The following is a 20000-nucleotide window of genomic DNA, read 5'->3' as shown; positions in this document are numbered from 1 at the left end:
AACCACAACTCCCAGAATTGAAAAGCTGATTAAGAATCAATTTATTATTTTAAAGACATATTAATCAATTTTCAAGTATGCCAGGAATGTAGACATACATATACTTTTAAGATTATCTTATAAAAGCAAAGCATTAAGCAAAAACTGGAAAATTGTATAGTGACATCTGTTAATGGCTACGTATATATGGTAATTTGTTTTAGAAACTGGCCAGAAGAATGAGCACATATTACTTGGGATGTCAATTTCCAGTAAATTGCAGCAATGTCTCACCTTGCTCTTTCTTAAAATCTTTCTCTGATATGGCCACAGGTAAAAGCAGTTCTCCAACTGGTGGCTGAATATTAACACTGAAGCAATCATCCTTGGTACTAAGGAAAAAACACACCGAAACTAAGTAAATGTTTAGTAAATAAACATTTTTCTTAATACTATACCATTAAATAAATTTGATTAAAACATATACCAGCATATAAAGTATAAGACCTTCTTGGCTTAAATATTATAAAGACTTGAAGAAGTTCTCAACATTATTTGCAGAAAAACACATCTAGTGTCTCAATTAGAATAAAACTTTTTTAACAGAATAGGTAGATACATACAGTAAACACACCACTTATACAGAACTTAACAAAAATAGGTAAGCAGCTAAGATGTATGTCCACTATTACCAGAGGAACACCACACACAGCTTATAGATTTGAGAAATTAATATTTTATCTTTACTTTGTAGGTTTAAAGTAGAGAAAATGAAATGTTTTAGTCTTAAATGGTTAAGATTTCTTTTAAAAAATATTAGATTGGGCCTCCCCAGTGCTGCAGTGGGTTGAGTGCAATGCTGTGAAGCTGTCCGCAGCCTCTCCAGCATGGGTGCGATTCCTGGCTGGCCAGGGAGACACCCACATAGCAAGGCAGACCTCTCCTGACTTGCCCAGTGCTCCCCTCAGCAGTGTATTTCAGTCAGTCTGCCTGCTCTGTTTCCTGCTCTGTCTCTGGTGAATCTTCTCACCCTCCCACGCCTCTGGCCTGTACTCCAGCTCTTGTACAAATAAATAAAAAAATCTTAAAAAAATTAGATTTTAATAAAGAACAAAACAGCGTGACCATACTACTTTGGCAACAGTGCAAATAAATGCTACATTTTTGAGAAAAACAAAATTCCTTATTTTCTAGTAGTTTTTCATTGACATTATTCATGGCCTCACATATGTTGAAAATTATTATTCCCAAATAACATGGATATGTAGATATTGGGATAATATGTAGATACATAGATTAGACTTGGATGTTATTCCTAATAGTATGGATATGTCAGGATATGAAGAATTTAGGAAAGGTAACTCTGTACTTGCATCAGATTTATTTTACTTGCATTTTTTTTACTTGCATTTATTTTACTTAAATTTCAATGACATTACCCTATAATACTGTTAGGGTTTTTTAAAGTTATATCTTTGATGTTAGATTGATGAGTATACCTTTTAGGAATGAATTTGGTTGCAAAACACACAGAAAATTCAACAAACAGTTTGTTGAAAAATGGGCTCTTACTGTAAGTTTTTTTAAAAAAATAATTATTTTTTTAATTGAGATTGGGATAGCCCCATCAGGTATCACCACCACAGTGTACTCACTACTGACTCACCCATATGCTACCACCACAGACCATCATGCTTACTTCCCTCTTTTTTCCTTAATGGCATTAATCATGTGGTATTTTGAACATCACTGAATTACCCAGAAAGAAGTATTCAGCAGGTAATTGGAAATACAAATCAAGAATTAGGAAAGTGGTCAGAACAGTACATATGAATTTGGAAGGAATCAAAATGGTATCGGGAAGGGCTGAAGCTCTACAAGTGGATAATAAGATCAACAGGACTGTGGTGATGGTGCACAGGTGCACTGGGGAAGGAAATTCTATGGGGACTACACCTGAGGGGGGGGGAAGCAAATATTGTTTAAAAATGAACAATGATGTAAAAAATAAATAATAAAAAATAATAAATTAACAAGTAATTTTAACTACCCCCCCCCAAAAAAAAATATCAACAGAAGGAGAGGATAGACTAAGAAAAAGGGTAAGTGGGACAGATGGAGAAGATCTGCCTTCAAGCAAAAGTGGAAGAAGAGCAACTTGCAGAAGAGACTGGGAAAGAGTGGTCAGGGAGAAAAGGTGTGTGACAAATGCTGCAGGAAGGAATAAAAAGAAGTAAGTATAACTGCTAAACTTAGATTGGGGGAAGACTGCAGGATGCAGTGAGTTGAAGTAGAGGCTTCAGGGAGATGCAGAGGTAAAAGAATGCTTAAAGAAATCTAGCATGCTTAAAAGTTGAAGGAAGGAGCCAGTAAAGAGGAGGAAACAAGAAATAACACAACAAAGTCTTAGAAGAAATAAATGAGGTTGGGATTAAGAGCACACAAACTAGGTGAATGGATTAGCCCTGGAGTTAAGATACTTCTTCCAAAAACAGCAGAAAAGGAGCAGTACTGAGGACAGGACATTTGAAGGATGAGCCCATGCCTGCCGTAGTGGAAAGCTAAGTCCCATTAAGAGAAATATGCAAAGGCTGATGACGAGTAAGTGGATAGGTATACATATACACATAAACTATATACATACACATTGTAAATATAGCTAATTTAGCATTACACAAAAAATTTCAACTTTAAATAACTGTGTAAATGAAGAGTACAAGGCACTCCACTGAGGCATAAAATTCACTGTGCAAAAAACATCTACTAATATATTTTTTCTCATTCCTTTAGAAGTTCTATTTTATCTGTACATAGTATTTTAGTATGTATGTAATATATTAGCAGAGAGAGACATACACAATTTAAAAATAAATTTATATATGTAGGGAGTGTATGGTAGAAATATTTTACTAATAGAGGTGCACTTCCCAACACTCCTGAAGACTATCATTTCCTTAATTAAATATATCATGATAACCAGGGAGAATGGTGGGAAAGCAAAGAAGGAAAGATTTGCCTTCTAAGGCATGTATGAAAGTCTAGGTGGGTAAACAGCAAGGGGGTGGAGGGAGAAAGGTTTTTATTAATTTCCATGTAGGTATTACATATTTCTTGTTAACTTACTCCTTTTTGCTGTTTCTTTAAAATGATTTTATTAATAGTGTTTTAAAATTGGTCAACCCTACTAAATATAAATGTTAATGATTTTCACATAATGTTTTTTTACCATTTTTCTAAATTCATTAGTTTAAACAACAGATTTCCTGTTTATTTCAAGACTTTCTGAGTTGACTATTGTATTTACTAAGAGTGACGATTTTGCCTTTTGATTTATAGGATTTATACCTGTAACTATTTTTACTTATCTTTCTGTTTTGGCTAAAGTTTCTATTATAATTAAAATAGTGTTGAAAGTAGGTAACTTTGCTTTACTTTTCTGTTTTAGAAGAGAATGCTTCCAATATTTCATGTGATGAGAGGTAATCTGGCCCTAAAGTCATTTGAATTTACAACTGCAAGTTGTCTGTGCACATTCATGTGTAATCCTTATGGGTTTAAAAATCCGGGTGAGGGCCTCCCTAGTGGTGCAAGGGTTAAGATGCAACCTATGAAGCTATACACAGCCACTGCAGCATGAGTTCAATTCCTGGCCAGCCAGGGAGCAACCCACTAGCTGCAGCAGACCTCTCCTGACTTGCCCGCTTGCTCTCCTTGGCAGTGTACTTCGGTCAATCTGCCTGTTCTGTTTCCTGCTCTGTCTCTGGTGAATCCTCTCACCCCCCCTCCCACACCTCTGGCCTATACCCCAGCTCTTGTATGTATAAATAAATCTTTAAAAAAATAAAAATCCGGGTGATGTTAGAGTGACAAGGATGCTTTCTCTTTTCTTTGTTCTAGGAAAACTTTTTAAAATAGATTAACTGTGTTTTAGATTCTAACAGAGTTTAACCTTTTTATTCATAATTTATATTTTCCTAGGAAACCATTTCATCTAAATATTACAATTTCTTGGTATAGACGTATGTATACTTTGCAATTTAGAAAATTGTGCTTTTTTGATTTTCTCTTTTCTAATCTTTCTTACATGTCTTATTTGTTCTTTAAAAATAAAATAATTTTGACCCCATAAAGTGTCTTTAAAAAACAACATATATTTTTTGTACTCTGGAGACAAGGACTTCTTTGCAAGCATATATATCTTAGATCAAGTTTGATAAATGAATTATTTTGTGTTTGTGTGTATATTTAACAGTATGTCTTTCTAAATATCTACTTTGTTTTTTCTCCATTTCTGATGTGTTAAAACATACTTCATCAATTTCTCCCAGAATTTTATTTTATCAAGGTAACACTGGTTTATAAACTGGATATGACTGAAAATATAGGATGATGTGTTTTACCATACCACACCTAACATCAAAGCAAATATTAGTTCCTGCTTTATATATTACAAATCTATGTAGTTGGAAAATTTTTAACTGTTATATTTTCATGGTAGGCTGCAATCAATAGGGAATTATTTAAAAATCTGCAATGTTTTTTTCCCTTAGTCTTACCACTGCCCCGTTTTTATCATCTTTCTAATTAACTCACACGCACATATTTTATATGAAAATTCTCAATTTTTCTGTGCCATTTTTAGGTGGAGGTTTTATAGATATGTTGCATTTTGTCCTTACATGTTTACTATAAGTTGAGAAAGGATAGTGTGTATGGTCCCTTCCAACAATCTTAGCTTATTTAGCATGTTTTATTCTATTCTCTACCCCCCTTTGCTAAATTGATCAGGTTTTACCATCTCTTTTCTTCTTACCACTAGTCATTTGGACGTTATAATTCATGACATTTCCATTATTTTAGTGGTTAAATATTTTAGCATATTTAAACTTTTTGCTATTAATCACTCTTCCTGCCAAAATAAGAATACTATCATTTTTCCTCACATTTGTCTATGCCAAGATTTTGCTTCCAGTTTATTTTTAAAATTTACTTTTTACATTGTCAAATGTTTTTACACATTGATAGATTTTATAGGTAGAATTCTTTAGCCATTACTTTTTTAATTCTTGTTTACCTGTCTTAGATTTTATTGTAGTAGAAAAGATTCTACTACAGTATATTTCTAAATAATCCTTTCAAGAATGGATCTGTGGGTGGAAAATGAAAGGAATCGTTGCTTGTCTTAAAAGTGTCCATTTGGTGGTACATATACACAATGGAATATTACTCAGCAATCAAAAAAGATAAACTAATGCAATCCGCAGCAACAGGGATGGAACTTGAAGGGATCATGCTCAGTGAAATAAGCCAGAAAGAAAAAGAAAAATACCAGGTGGTCTCACTCATAGCAGGAATTTAGAAAACCTATATAAGGGATCAGGAAAAAGACTAATTATAATAAAGTAAAAATCAAAATCAACAAGCAACTATAAACCAGAGACACCCTACAGGGGGAGAAGGGAGTAGGATCAAAATGAGGGATCAAAATCAAAATCAAAATTTTAAAGGTCATGTCCTTCTGTCCAGCCACCAGAAATGATGGCAGTAATAATTAGAAATATGATTCTACTCACATTCTTGTTCATTTTTAGTTCCTGCCTTATATATTACAAAGCTTTTTATTCTTTCCTGGAAAATACTAGAATTAAAAAAATTATCAAAAATTATCCTTATCAAAAATTTCACTAGCATCTGGTCTTAGTCATTCACATTCATCTTGTTTGGCCTTTGATAGTCTTTTTAATCTAAAGGTTTGTGCATTTCTTTTGTTACAGAATATGTTCTTTTTAAATTTATTTAATTAGTCTTTAATTATTTCATACCTCCACCTCTTCCTAGATCTCTTATTAGATGAACTGATTCTTTTAACCTTTCATATTTTCTATCTGTCTTTTTGCTCTCTATTACAGTTGGTTTTAATGACTCCTTTCAGAACAATAAATTGATTCAGCTGTGTTAGGCATCTACTAAAGTTTTTTGGCATTATGTTTTAAAGCACCAAGAATATACTTTAAATTTTCCAATTGCTCCTTTTTCAAAACAAACAATATATTCTTACTTTACATATGTATCATCTTGAATGAGATGTTAATCACAATCTTAAAAGATAACTACTGTTTCTGAAATTGTGAGTTTCCTTCATGGTCAGTGAGTTTCTGTAATCATCTTGAGCCTTTCCTTTAAAAACTGATGCTTAGGGCCTCCCCTGGTGGCGCAACCGTTGAGCGCTGGGTTGCGAAGCTGCCCGCAGCCTCTGCAGCGCCGGTTCAATCCCCAGCTGCTCCCCGGCCACTGGAGGAGGGTCCCACATGGCGCGCAGACCTCTCCTGCCGCCCGCTGCTCCCCTCAACAGTGTACTTCGGTCCTTCTGCCTGCGCTGCTCCCCGCTCTGGCTCTGGTGAATTCTCTCACCCTCCCGCGCTTCTGATTGTACCCAGTGCTTGTATAAATAAATATAAATCTTAAAAAAAAAAACAAAAAAAACTGATGCTTTTCCTCAACGTATGATCATCCAAAGTTGTCCATTTACATTTATAATGAAGGACTAGTCTTAACACACACAGCAAGTTCTGTTACCTACTAGCTATGAGATTTTAGACAAGTTTCTAAATTTTCCTGTGCCTCAGTTTACATACCTCTAAAAAGGGGATAATATAACTACTACTTACCTACAGGATTGCCATGACAATAAATTAACACACACAAGGTGTATTTAGACTAGTGTGCAGCACACTTGACACATTTTAATGAATATTATCACTGAGTTTGCTTGATACATTTAGTGAGTATTATTTCTAAGAGTCTCTACTCCTTTGATGGGCTGACTGCTGTTTTCTTAAGTGGGAGAGACATGCCTGGTTATATGAACATGAAAGTGGAAGGTGGGGAGGCTGTGGCTTTACCTCTCCACCAACATTGGGTAAGACTAGCTTTTCTCTAGAAGTAGAGGGCTTGAGAGCTACTATTCTCCTGGACAGAACTGCCTTTCATCTCATTTCTCATCATCCTTGCTTCCTTCTCACAGAATCAAACCGTGTTGTTCTCTCAGTCCCTTATATCTGCACCAAAAGCCCTCCCCAGGCAAGTAGCGCACTTTATAGTACAATTCTCAGGCCTCCAATTAAATGTTTATATTACTTGCTGTTAGTGATTAAGGTTTGGGAACTAGGGTTTGGAAGCAGTTCTTTAGTTCCCCGATGACTCTTTTTTTTTTTTGTGGGACCCTCACCGGTGGCCAGGGATCGAACTGGCGCTGCAGAGGTTGTGGGCAGGGCAGCCTTGCAATCCAGTGCTCAACCGCTGCGCCACCAGGGGAGGCCCAGTTCACCGATGACTCTTATCCTAACTTTTCCCCAGCATGTTCACTTGTGCTTGATATTCTGCCAAGTTTGTTCTTACCATTGTAGTAGCTTTCACCTATTAGCGTTTTGCTCTGTGGATTTTATTATCTCTTATTGGTTATGTGTTCCCATTTGCTTTCTAACTGCTAATGGCAGTCTTTTTTATTAAGTGCCCATTCTCTTCTATATTTTAAAGATTTATTTTATTTATGTATGAATACAAGAGCTGGAGTGTAGCCCAGAGATGCAGGGGTGGGGGTGAGAGGATTCCCCAGAGACAGAGTGGGGAGCAGAACAGGTGGACTGACTGAAATATACTGCTGAGGGGAGCAGTGGGCTAAACAGGTGAGGGCTGCTGCACCATGTGGGTCAACTCCCTGGCAGGGGACTGAACTTTTTTTTTTTTTTTTTAAAGATATATTTATTTATTTATACAAGCACTGGGTAGAGTCAGAAGCGCGGGAGGGTGAGAAAATTCACCAGAGCCAGAGCAGGGAGCAGAGCAGGCAGAAGGACCGAAGTACACTGCTGAGGGGAGCAGCGGGCGGCAGGAGAGGTCTGTGCGCCATGTGGAACCCTCCTCTGGTGGCCGGGGAGCAGCCGGGGGAGCAGCCGGGGATCGAACCGGCGCCACAGAGGCTGCGGGCAGCTTCTCAACCCAGTGCTCAATTGCTGCACCGCCGGGGGAGGCCCCGGGGACTGAACTCTTGCTGCAGTGGCTGCTGATAGCTTCATAGTGTGGAGACTTAACCCCCTGTGCCACCAGGGAGACACCCCCCCATTTATTCTCTTTTAAATAAAGTATTTTCTGTCTATGTAATGACTTTTGGGTAAAAAGAGGGGTGGATGCTAGTGCTCAGTCTTCTACCTGACCCACACTATATTATTTTTCTTAAGTTAATATGTTAATATTTGCTGATCACAAGGATGGAACCTGTTTATGTACCCTGCATCTACTTTTAGAGAGGTATTTATAAATATTATACACATTTTCAATCTTAATAAATGTAATCAAGGACATAATTTGATGACCATTTAAATGCAAAGCTAGAGATATTGCTATTAAATATCCATATAACTATGTAGCTATAAATTTGTTTCTTTCATCTATACAGGGTATCAATAACTATGATATAGAGTTAATTTAGAGGCTTGTGTCCCTTTTCTTTTAATAAGAGCATACCCGAAAGGTTAGTATCCATGTTCTCAGCATTTCTGAAGGCTTCTTATCAAAGATGCTCTTATTACCCATAATTTTATGTATTGATTAGTATAATGTATTTTGAGGAGAAAGATCCATTATCAGCTATTCTTGTTTTATTTTTTCTTTTTATTGAACTACCAAGGCGAATATAGCACATCACTAAGCAAAAAGTGCTATTTACTATGCAAAAGGCACAGTTAGTGATTGGCATCTAAGACCAATTGATCTACCCATTACCACTATCTCCCTACCCCCACTAGCACTACTATGAAGCTATTGATTTAAACACTGTCGATCGGTTTCCATTTTCTGATTTTGGGCAGGCCAATTAAGAAAGTGAGTAATTGTGATTACACTGCTTCAGGATCAATTACATTTGATGCAAGACAAACTGTTCTTTTTGGATCACACAAAAAAATAATTTTTGATCTAGCATGCTTATGTGCTTAATAAAATCTAAAAACTAAATAACTAATTTTATTACCTCACAATAAAAAAATATACTAATGTAAATGCTTAGAATAGCTAAGGTTATTTTCTATGTAAAATAAATTTATCATTTTCCTAAAATTAGCTTTAGAGAAACTGAGAAAAAAATATATGTATATACTTTTCAATGTAGGATAAAAATCAAATACTACCATAAATATTTATCTGATCTAAAGGGACTTATTGTGAAAAACAAAGTGTTAATCCTGTTCTATGAACTAGAGAGAATCTTTGTAATGAAAATGCATTTGAAAAAATCCCACAGATCCATTTCTAGAAGTAGAAAAGATTCTTTATATAAATTGATAAGAAAAAGAAATTTTTTAGTTCTTAATTTTGCCCTCACTTGGTGCAAAAGCTTTGTCATTGGGTTCACATTGTCGAAATCATTAAAATGAATACACCTCTGGTGTTGGAGGCAAATCTATTTAGAGTGATGTTACTCATAGTTTTGTGCTCAGTAATATTGATCTGTGTTGTTTGTCTAATAGAAAAATAATAAACAATTACTAGGCAATGTTGGGAAAAGTCATCAGTTTTTATATATCACTAATATCGCAGACCTCCCAAAACATAAAGGTGATGATCTGCATAAAATCAATGTGTTATGCTACATTGCTTATATTCATCATTGAAGGTTCTCGGCAATAAATGGTACAACATTAGGCTGGAGTTACTGGAAAATGAAAAGGTATATTAAAAAAAAAAGGTTCACTGTATTTAACCTATAAACTTATTTAAAATGTCTATTTCCTAAACTAGAAGATTTTTATAATAAAAGGTTTTGATCTAAGCTGGCTATAATTTGGATAAATAAAGTATGCCAACTCTTAGAATGAAAACAAAGCAACTTCAAATCAAAGTAACAAATCATATCCTATATCAAAAAAATTTTATTATTCAAAGAGCTCAAGGATAATTCTTAAAGATGCATGAATATAGTTTTATACTAATTTGCTCATGTTTTCTGGATTTCATCAGAAAGGTAGAAAACATTATATAAAAGCAATAACAATGTCAAAACCCAGCCTCAGAAAAGCTCTTTTGGCCAGTGTTCAACTATAAAACCTTTTTATCAAGAGCAGTTTATAAATTAAAGTGAAAAAGGGAAAAATATATGGGTTTTAGGTGCTGAGAGAATCAATAATTCTCTATTTAAGAAGCTCAAGGTAACATAGCAGGTATTTCAAAAGATAACTTCTCTGGGTATTTCAATAATATTATTAAAGTTTTAAATTTCTCGTGGATTTTCATCATGAATTTTCTCATGATTTTTTTCAAAACTACAGTTAAATTAAAAATTTATTTAGCAGTAGTTTATTTTATCCAACAAACTGTGAATTTAATCACATATGGTAGCTTGTAATGACTATCTGTATAACAAATGCTAAAAATACAGATATCTTACACAATTTGTAAAATTTTTCCATGGTGATATAAATGTTGCCAAAGAAAAGCATGTTTGTTTAAATGTTTTTGTCTCTCAAAGAAAAAAGCTACTGAAAGTCTAGTTTTGATATTACTTTACAGGTAATATAAAATATAGGAGAACAATTGAACTTACCACAACTGGAAACTGGCAGTCTGAGTGGAATCACAAAAGTCAATACCCATTGAAACAGTAATGGATCCCTCAGGCTCAAGAGATTCTAGGAAATAAGATAATTTAGACATGGAAACATGGAGGATGTGAAAAAGAAGCAAACTAAACACTGAAAACTTATGTAATGTCTGTAGTTTGGTTAAAAGAGTCAAATTTAACACCGGCTCATAAGAACAATTTCAAACTAAGAATATTTAAGCAGATTATAAAGTAATTTCACTATTCTACTGGAAAGCTTTCTTTTTTATAACTTTACTCTGCCCATATTCCAATATCTACTTGTTTCAGAAACAGATATCATCCTGAGAAATATCAAGAATTACAATATTATTTTCACAGGCACTGGAGTTGAGAAGGAAATAAATATGTTTATGCGGAACAAGTGAATTGGCCTCTGGGTAATTTTAGGAGACTATGTATTTAAAACCATGGACTATTTATATATAAAGGTAAATTTTAAACAACATTCTGAATTTTCACTGATAAAAAAAAATCCAAAATTTAAAATTAAAATTAAAGGATAGCTGGAAGAAATGAACTTCTACTCATACTCATAAATTAAGTAGGACAACTGCGATTACAGGAGACAAAACAATAAGCCTAATTGCAGTATTCTGAGAATTACTGAAAGGAAATTTAGTATCAGATTAGATTATCTTGAAAAAACAAAAAGTGATAATTAATATTTTATAGATTTGTAATTTCTGAAACATCATCTACCAACTAACCAAATGTGGAAAATACCTACCAAAGTACAAAACTGGTGTTTTTCAGTTGAAAATGATAAAACTTAAGACAAACATAAACATTTTCTTATTATTATTCCTGTACATTAGAATAATGAAGAAATCTTAACTATATATTTTATAGTATAAATATGTATTATGTATATTATTTACTTAAATGCAAACCATCCACTTGATTTCTACTTTGCTTGAGGTCTTCAATATAAGCATACTGCAATTATACCACACAGTATCTTTATATTAAGCTTTATCTATTCTGTGTATATATTTTGCTAGATGTGATTACATTTCAGCAAGCACACTATAATCCAATAGATTGTGACTATACTATGACTTGCCATTTAATGGTAACCATGGCTGAAGAAAAGCTCAATAAATTTAAAACATTTACCAGGATACTATTCAAGGGCCAGAAATCTTGATGCTTAAATCTTGGGCAAATTGGCATTATTTTAGAGTAATTAACTGTAACGGTAATTTTCTTGCATTTCTCCTAAAGTTATACTTTATCAGTTCACACCTCTCGCAGGCATTCGTGATTTAGATCTCTCTATATGATGTATCCTTGTATTTCATTTGACAGAGTGACAGTCTCAAGATGCCTTGTTGATAAGTACTCTTTGACATAGTTTGATCCTCTCTTCATTCTTAAGATAATTAACTGTGAGCTTAGTGCCATGCTAATTCTAGAGAACAGTGTATGATCAATGGCATGTTTAATGATATGACTATCAAGAACAAAGTGATCAGCATAAAATTATTCATATAGTGAATTTATATAATGTTTGATGCTCACTAAACTGGGAAAATTTATTCTGGTGTCTGTTTAATCAGGTGTCTGTTTCTGAATACTGAATTCGGTGACTGCATTTAGATACTGCTCTTGACATAGAGAAAACAAACAAAAAGGCTCCGGAAAAAGACAAAACTGGCAAACTGACCATAGATCTGAAGGATACAGCACGGGAGGAGGAGAGAGAGGGGTATTAACAGGGAAGGGAAGAGCACAAGGGACTATGGTGATGGGTCACAGGTGATTCGGTGGTGGGAAAACTGCGGGACTACACCTGAGGGGAGAAATCAAATACTGTACAAAAATGATACAAGGAAAAAAAAGAACATACTTGAGAATATACTGAAGCTATATGCTTTATGTAAGTATATTAAAAAAAAAAAGATATTGTTCCTGGATCACTGCTATATATAAGGTGGTAACATTGAAATGCTGCAAAACACTGGCTCTATAATACCACATCACAAATAATGAAAATGAAATCACACAGGATGTCATCTACTTTGATGTGACAGTTATACAGTAATCAGCAGAAATCTTAGCTAAACTCAAATTTTCCATTGTTAACATAAAGTCGTTGGATATATTAATAGTTCAGAGCCTAAGGGTACATGTATATGTGTTATGTTCCTGGTCTCTGGAGAAAATAATGGGTCTTTATTCCTAATATTTTTAGAAGAAATTCTGATTCCTGCTAAAGGCAGAGGAAAAACACACTGTGCATTATACAAAAAGAAAACAGACTGGTGACCAAAAAGCAGCTGGACTCCTTAACATACACATATACTCTTTTAAAGTTAACCAAACATCTTACTTTCCTCATTTCACAATATGGTTTTGGAAGGCTAATTAAAATGCATTACACTCTGTAACTCTACTATCATCTATTGGAAAAAGAAACTAGGTAATGTTACATACAAATATATTGCATGGCAAAAACTTTATATTGAGGGTATTCAATAAATGCCAACAAAACAAACGCAACATTAGTTATAAAATCTGCCTAAGAGCAGAAGACTATTGCTGGCACTGAGGCAATCGTATACATTCATTATTTTATTTCTGTATTAAGGCCCCACGATGAGATTTATTGTATTTATTTCTTCTATTCTACATAGGCCAACAAAAGGTCAACTCATCAACTCATTATGACAGCTCAAAGAAATGTTAATACTGTTCTACTGTTTTAACCTTTGGATAACATTTTCAACCTTCAGACAATTCATATATCAACTGCTTGACACTTCTTAAACTAAACTAATTTTTTAACAAGTAAAAAAGGTTGGATTTCAGATCCGAGCAATAAAAAAACAGAAATTTGGATATTTTACAATTCCTTAGCAGTACATTAACTTCACAAAATAAAATCCAGAAAACTTTATTCTTTATTCATTCTTAAATGGTCTTAGTTTCCAAATTATTTTTTTAAAGGGTATTAAATGGGTTCTAAAATCAATTTACTTTAACTCTACTTTCCTTTGGTTGCTTGTAAAAGTCTACCACATTTAATCTATTAGCAATTGCTTTATTCCTTTGTGCAAAAATAACACAAAGAATGACTTACTGGAAATATTGAGTAAAGAAGGCACAGTTACTAAATTTGAGTTCATCCTGATCAAAAATCTTTGTTCACCTAAAAAGGAACTATCTGGAACCTTCTCATGTCACATTTCAGGGATTCAATAACAGAACCTTACATTGTTTTTAGCTGGGATTTTACCTGGAGTTTTTCCCAGCTAACCCTTAGGCCTATCTCCATTTACACAAAATAGAAAGAATAGAGATAGACATTCTAAATATACTATTTTAAACTCAAGACAACTGTTACACTTAGTTTTTTTAAATGTGATTTTTGGTAGCATATTTTATCCAATGGAAGGGTCATCAAGTGAAAGAGTGATGCTCAGTTGGGGAGACCATCTGATATAGCGAGCACTGATGTCAACTGGGAAGAACATGCGGCAGGGGGGTTGGAGGGTGGGGCTGCCTGCTCAGCATCAGGCTGGGTGTTGCATGTGGAAATAAAGGCTCATATTGCTGATATTGCTTTATTCCAAGAAAATGAGATCTGTGGGTTTGTTTTTGAACATAAAAATAGTGTGGTTTTTAAATAGTGGTGGCAGATTAAATAGCATATTTTTTCTTTTTTAAAAATTATATTTTTTAAAATTGTCATAGTGTTTTACCACACTGTATATGATTTAGGGGAATAAGTCGACATCTCTTCTGTCACCATACCATGCTCACCACCAATGCACTAACAATCCTCCACCGAAAGCATGATATAAAAATACCAGTGATGTACTATGGGTGATTCTAAATTATGTATCTGAAAGGAAGACAAGTAGCATAGTATATATCCTCCCAGTCACAGTTCCCTTCATTTTTCAATTTATGGAATGTGAAAGGAAGCAGGGTGGAGAGGTACTATACTTGAAAAGCAAGTAAAATAATGCAGGGAATGAAGCTGACCACAAGGTAGGGGAGACAGGTAAATGAGAGGCAATTTTGATTCTTCAGAACCACCATTTCCTCAGTACTGATATTCCCATTGCAAGCACCAGATTCACAAAGGGCAAAGAAATGTATTTACCTTTTCTGATAAATTCAGTTTAAAAAGGGAAAACAAATACAAACTGAATATGCTTGTAGTCAATAAAAATAATATGCATTCTACTTTACTTTTTGAATGAACACATTTAATTATCAAATATAGTTCAAGTTACAAATGAGAATATTTACCTATTGGATCAAAAACATGCATTTGCATGCCTATGGGAAGTTTTTTTTCCCCGATGTGGATATTTTCTATCTTTCGATCAGTAGTATTATTCAGAGTTATCTGTACAGAGACCATCTTATCGCCAAAAATACAAGGTTGTCTTGGAAAGAAATAATGAGCAGCTAGTCCTTTTCCACTCATTCGATGAAGCAACACATGGGTTTTCATTGGTACAAAGACAGGAGTACTGACCTGTTGTACATTGGGGAAAAAAAAAGATGAATTAGTGAATAAAGTTATTGTCTTAGAAAATACACAAAAATTTATGACATTAATTTCTGTTTTCCCTAAAGATTTATATAAACCACAATAACAAACATCACACAGAAAGATATTAAGTCAGAAATCATATAAAATGTAAAGTAAATGGCCTTTAAAACAGCATTAAAATTGTATGTATTCTGGTCATGTATTACAATATCTTGACAATATATGTCTAATAAGACAATATGTGAGTTATATATTCTTTTTAAAGAGTTTATAAATTTTTTGGTTGTTCTATTCCCTAGGTGTAGCCTCTGTATTTGGACATCTTATAAATTTTCTTGTTTGTTTTCGTTTGTCAGCTGATCTTCCTAGACTTCTGAACTATAAGATAGTATCATCTGCCAAGAATGAGCATTTTGTACCTTTATTTCCAATTTTGATTCCCTGAACATTTTTCACCTTGAATATCTTTGACTGTAAACTGATGGCTATGCTCTCTTTAAGGTGGCTTCATCCTTTGCTTAATGATTAAAAAGATCTTCCCTATTTTGAAATGCAGTAACTATTTCCTCATATTTTCTTCTATGCCTTTCCTGGCTTCAGTTTTTTAATTCATGTGGAACAGATTTAGATATACTGAGTCTACATTTAATCATTTTCCTCCAAACACTTAAACGATTGTACATGATTTAAAGATTTGCGTTTCCTCAGTGATCTATAAATGCAAATATTCTAATTATTTAAGTACTTGGGACATTTTTGGGTCTTAAGCTGCTAAACTAGCACAACATTGTTTTGTTTCTCATAGTCCTACAATGTGATTCAGTCATTTGGCAAAACAAAGTTACCCTTACCCTTCTCCTCCCCAACATTTTTTTTTACTAAGCATCTATTTATCCTTTCACTGAATTTCTTTTTTTTCTTTTTTTTTCTTTTTTTTTTTAAAGTTCATCTTTCTTTTTATAGCTGAGTAGTATTCCATTGTGTATATATACCACATCTTTTTTTTTTTTTTTTAAAGATTTATTTATTTATTTATATAAGCACTGGGTACAGTCAGAAGAGCGGGAGGGTGAGAGAATTCACCAGAGCCAGAGCGGGGAGCAGAGCAGGCAGAAGGACTGAAGTACACTGCTGAGGGGAGCAGCGGGCGGCAGGAGAGATCTGCGCGCCATGTGGGACCCTCCTCTGGTGGCCGGGGAGCAGCCGGGGATCGAACCGGTGCTGCAGAGGCTGTGGGCAGCTTCGCAACCCAGCGCTCAACCGCTGCGCCACTGGGGAGGCCCTGAATTTCTTTTAGTAAAAATTTCCTGTCAATACTGAGTAGAATCAGAGCAAGTACATTAAATGAAGAAATACAGCCTATACCAAAATCATATGGTGGCTATCTTTTCATTCAATGTGAAAGTATTACATGTGGCTTGACCTAACATGGACAGGTTTAAAAAAAAAATCAATTTGAAAATTAAATAGGTTTAATGAAGATTTTTTTCCCTACTAAGTGTGCTCTCCCAAACTAGATTATCTATTATCATTGTAAGAGTACATACTAACCTACTAAGCATGTTTACTCTGCCACTAGCACTTTATGAAATGAAAAGTAAAATTATTAATTTAAAATTCAACAAAACTCCAAGTTAAATATTATATTTACAAAATTATAAACTGTACCTTCTATACATAATTAAAATATAGCATTCCTTTTCCAAAAAGCTTAACTTATGAGGGAGAGAATTTTAAAACAATCATCTTAAAAATGTATGAGTTAATTTGTAAAAAATAATAATTGGCTAAATAAAAAATTTCAGCTATATAATGGGACATCTGCATTCTACTTTACCCTTCTAATAATAGCAGTCTAGCATTTTAAGTTTCTAGGCACTTTCACTTTTAAGGTTCTTTTTCTTATTGACAATTTTTTCAAACTCTTCTGTTTCAATGATCACACTAAGTTTATATCCTTTATAAATTCTTGGGGTTAGTTAGTGTAACACAAGAGAGCAATCTTGAGCAGTGAACATTCACTCAGAGTACAATGGCCATCAAAAAATAAACAATAAGCATGTGTGTTTGTTAATACAAATACAAATATGTAAATTTACATACACACACGTATATATGCTTTTAGATTTATACTCAACAAAAATCTTTTTTCTCAAAAATTTCTAATGTTCTAAGGATATGACAATAATCTGAAACACAAGCCCTTAGCAGAATGATTTTATTTCTCCATATTCCCTTAATTAGATGTTAAAATATACTGAAGACAGTAACCAAGTCTTACTTTTCATTGTTTCAAAAACAGTTTTTGTTAATAAATGTTGATGTAGCCAGTTTTACCTCTGAAGACTCATAAAAGTTTGGATATAATTTGGGGAAGTACAGTTGCAAGTATATAATTTGGGGAAGTACAGTTGCAAGCTGAGAGAGGCAAGTATAGAATTATATGAGAAAAGCAGAACAGAAACAGGGGTTTGGTTTACAAGCAGTTGGGAATTAGCACTCTAAATATACATGAGGGAAGGTATGCCTTTAGTCATTTAAGTGCTATCAACATGTCCTGGTTGGTTTATTGATTTTTCTCAATCTAATCCTGAGAGACATAGACCAAACATTTGTTTTCTTCTATCTTGTCTAAAAATCCTGCACCTTTATTATAATAGTTAAAAAGATGGTAAGGGATGTGCAAAGGAAGAAAAACAGCATAATTTTTTCCATTCATTCTTTCCACTCAAGCAAGTGGAAGAAGCACTCCCTAATGAATTCAACATTTAAAACAAACCCTGGCAATTCTCAAAGATTATCCCTTCTAATACAGGGGTTTGTGTTCTCTTCCATAATAAACAGTATGACAAATGGCTTCCTGGTAATATATATTTGTTAAAACTAAAAAGGGGCTACCTGAAAATGCTATTTTTGTAAAAAATAAATCCTGTTTTCTAAGCTCATACAAATTGTATTAAGCCAACATCTCCAATATCTAGAACTACATAGGTGATATTTTGTTCAATCAAAGCACTAGGTTCCATAAATCCTTAAAGCTGTCCACATGTAATTAACTTATTCTGACAGGAAGGCAAGACTTTACTTCAATATTCAGTACAGTAGATAGATATATCCACAAAAATACATATACTATAGTTTTACAAAATGTGAAAAAAGGTAAAAGGTAAATTAAGTTCAGAATGACCTGGATTTGGGCTATAAAAATGAGGATTTAAGGAAAAAAATAGGTATTTCACAACTTTGAACAAAACAGATCATCTCAGGCAAGGATCAGCAAACTGTAGCCAATAGGCCAAACATGGTCTGTTGCCTGTTTTATTGATTTTATTCATTCCTTTACATATTGTAGGCAGTTGCCATTTTGCTCTACAATGTAAAGCGGAGAAGCTGCAATGCCTAACATATTTACTATCTGCATGCTTTACAGAAAGTTTGCTGACCCCCATGTATTTCCTTCTTCCCTGCCCTACTATATTGTTGCGGAACAATTCTCCACAGATCTCTCATGTTTTCAGAGCAAAAGCATAAACAACTTTACTTCTGAAATCTTTTCAAGAATGTTTGTACAGCAAACAGCCTTTGGAAACAGGTAAATGCCTCCAGGTAAAGGTTGGACAGGTTTGCTAACAGTCCCTATGAGATCGGCATCTTCTATACAGGTTTCTTTGCTGTAAAGCAAAGTACTGCATGGGCAGGCATCATCTGACTGTAAACGTATCACCCCTCAGGAAATGAAGCTTCGAGAAGTGATGTATATGACATGACTGGCTACTGCTACTGCTGTGCGAAATAAACATTCCTTGTTTCTGAAAAAGGCATCTCCTGCCCTCTAACTTGTTAGCTTGAAGGGGGTTAATATCTCACAGTTCTTGATACCCTTTTGCTTTTGGAGGTGAGTAACTTAACAATTCCTAGACCCACTTATTCCTAACTAAATTAACCTTAGTAAAACTATCATATATAGTTGTGCAATGGCCAATGACAACATGCGCTAACCATCCAGTTTACATTCAAGGGTGCCCTTCTAGAATCTTACACTATGGCAACATATGGGCTTCATTAATGAGAATACCAATTTAAATAGTAGAAACATTTTTCTTTTGACTTTCCTTTATAAAAGTGAAATTGATAACCTGGTTAATTTCTCTATGGATTTCTGAGGTATCACAAGGTGTTCTATCAATAAAATTACATCATGTCACCTCTCTGCTCAAAACCCTCCAAATGCAATGAGTAAAAATCAAAAATTCTTATAAAAGTCCTGAAGGTCCCATACAGGCTAGCTCTATGCTATGTTTCTTTGGTGTCACTTCCTATTATTCTGGAACCCATGACTCATTCCACTCAAGCCTCCCCTGACTTCCTTGCTTTTCCTTGCATACCAGTTACACTTCTACCTTATGTTCTAGGCATTAGTTCTCTCTATCTGGAATGCACATTGTCCAGATAGTCACATATCCCAGCTGTAATAGATCTTTGCTCAAATATTTTCTCTTAATGAAACTTAACCCATGTGCATCTTTCTTCTGATTTCCCTTTATCCTTTTCATAGCCACTTAATACCTTTTCTGACATAATATCTGTATCAAATTTGCTTGTTTATTATGTCTCTCAATTATTCTCCACTTTTATGTTCAATGTATAAAACATAATTTTATCATTTTCAGAACTCAAAGGTATAATACCTTTTTTTAATATGTATAGAGATTTGCAGATAACACACTTATAGTGTTGGTCATAACTATACTTCATTTGATGTGAGATTCAATTATAACACTGTTCCAAAAAATATTACAGACTTATAGGAGCACACTGTAAACACAGTGGAGACAATTAATATTAATATTTGTT

At 34.1% G+C, this 20000-nt stretch overlaps 1 protein-coding gene across 1 annotated transcript in view; it reads right to left on the bottom strand.

Moving 5' to 3' along the window:
* Nucleotides 1-20000, bottom strand: part of AP3B1 (adaptor related protein complex 3 subunit beta 1) — a gene marked incomplete at its 5' end in the record, with an annotated part of 182438 nt that overhangs the window by 16954 nt on the left and 145484 nt on the right. The window contains 3 exons of the mRNA XM_084232934.1: nt 274-371; nt 10577-10661; nt 14897-15128. Coding sequence (XP_084089060.1) covers nt 274-371; nt 10577-10661; nt 14897-15128 — 415 coding nt within the window. The remainder of the gene's footprint in view (nt 1-273; nt 372-10576; nt 10662-14896; nt 15129-20000) is intronic.

This window comes from Talpa europaea (assembly GCF_964194135.1).
Source record: "Talpa europaea genome assembly, chromosome: 5".
Lineage (NCBI taxonomy): Eukaryota > Metazoa > Chordata > Mammalia > Eulipotyphla > Talpidae > Talpa > Talpa europaea.
Note: the sequence above shows the minus strand (reverse complement) of the source record. Positions and strands in the feature narration are given on the sequence as shown.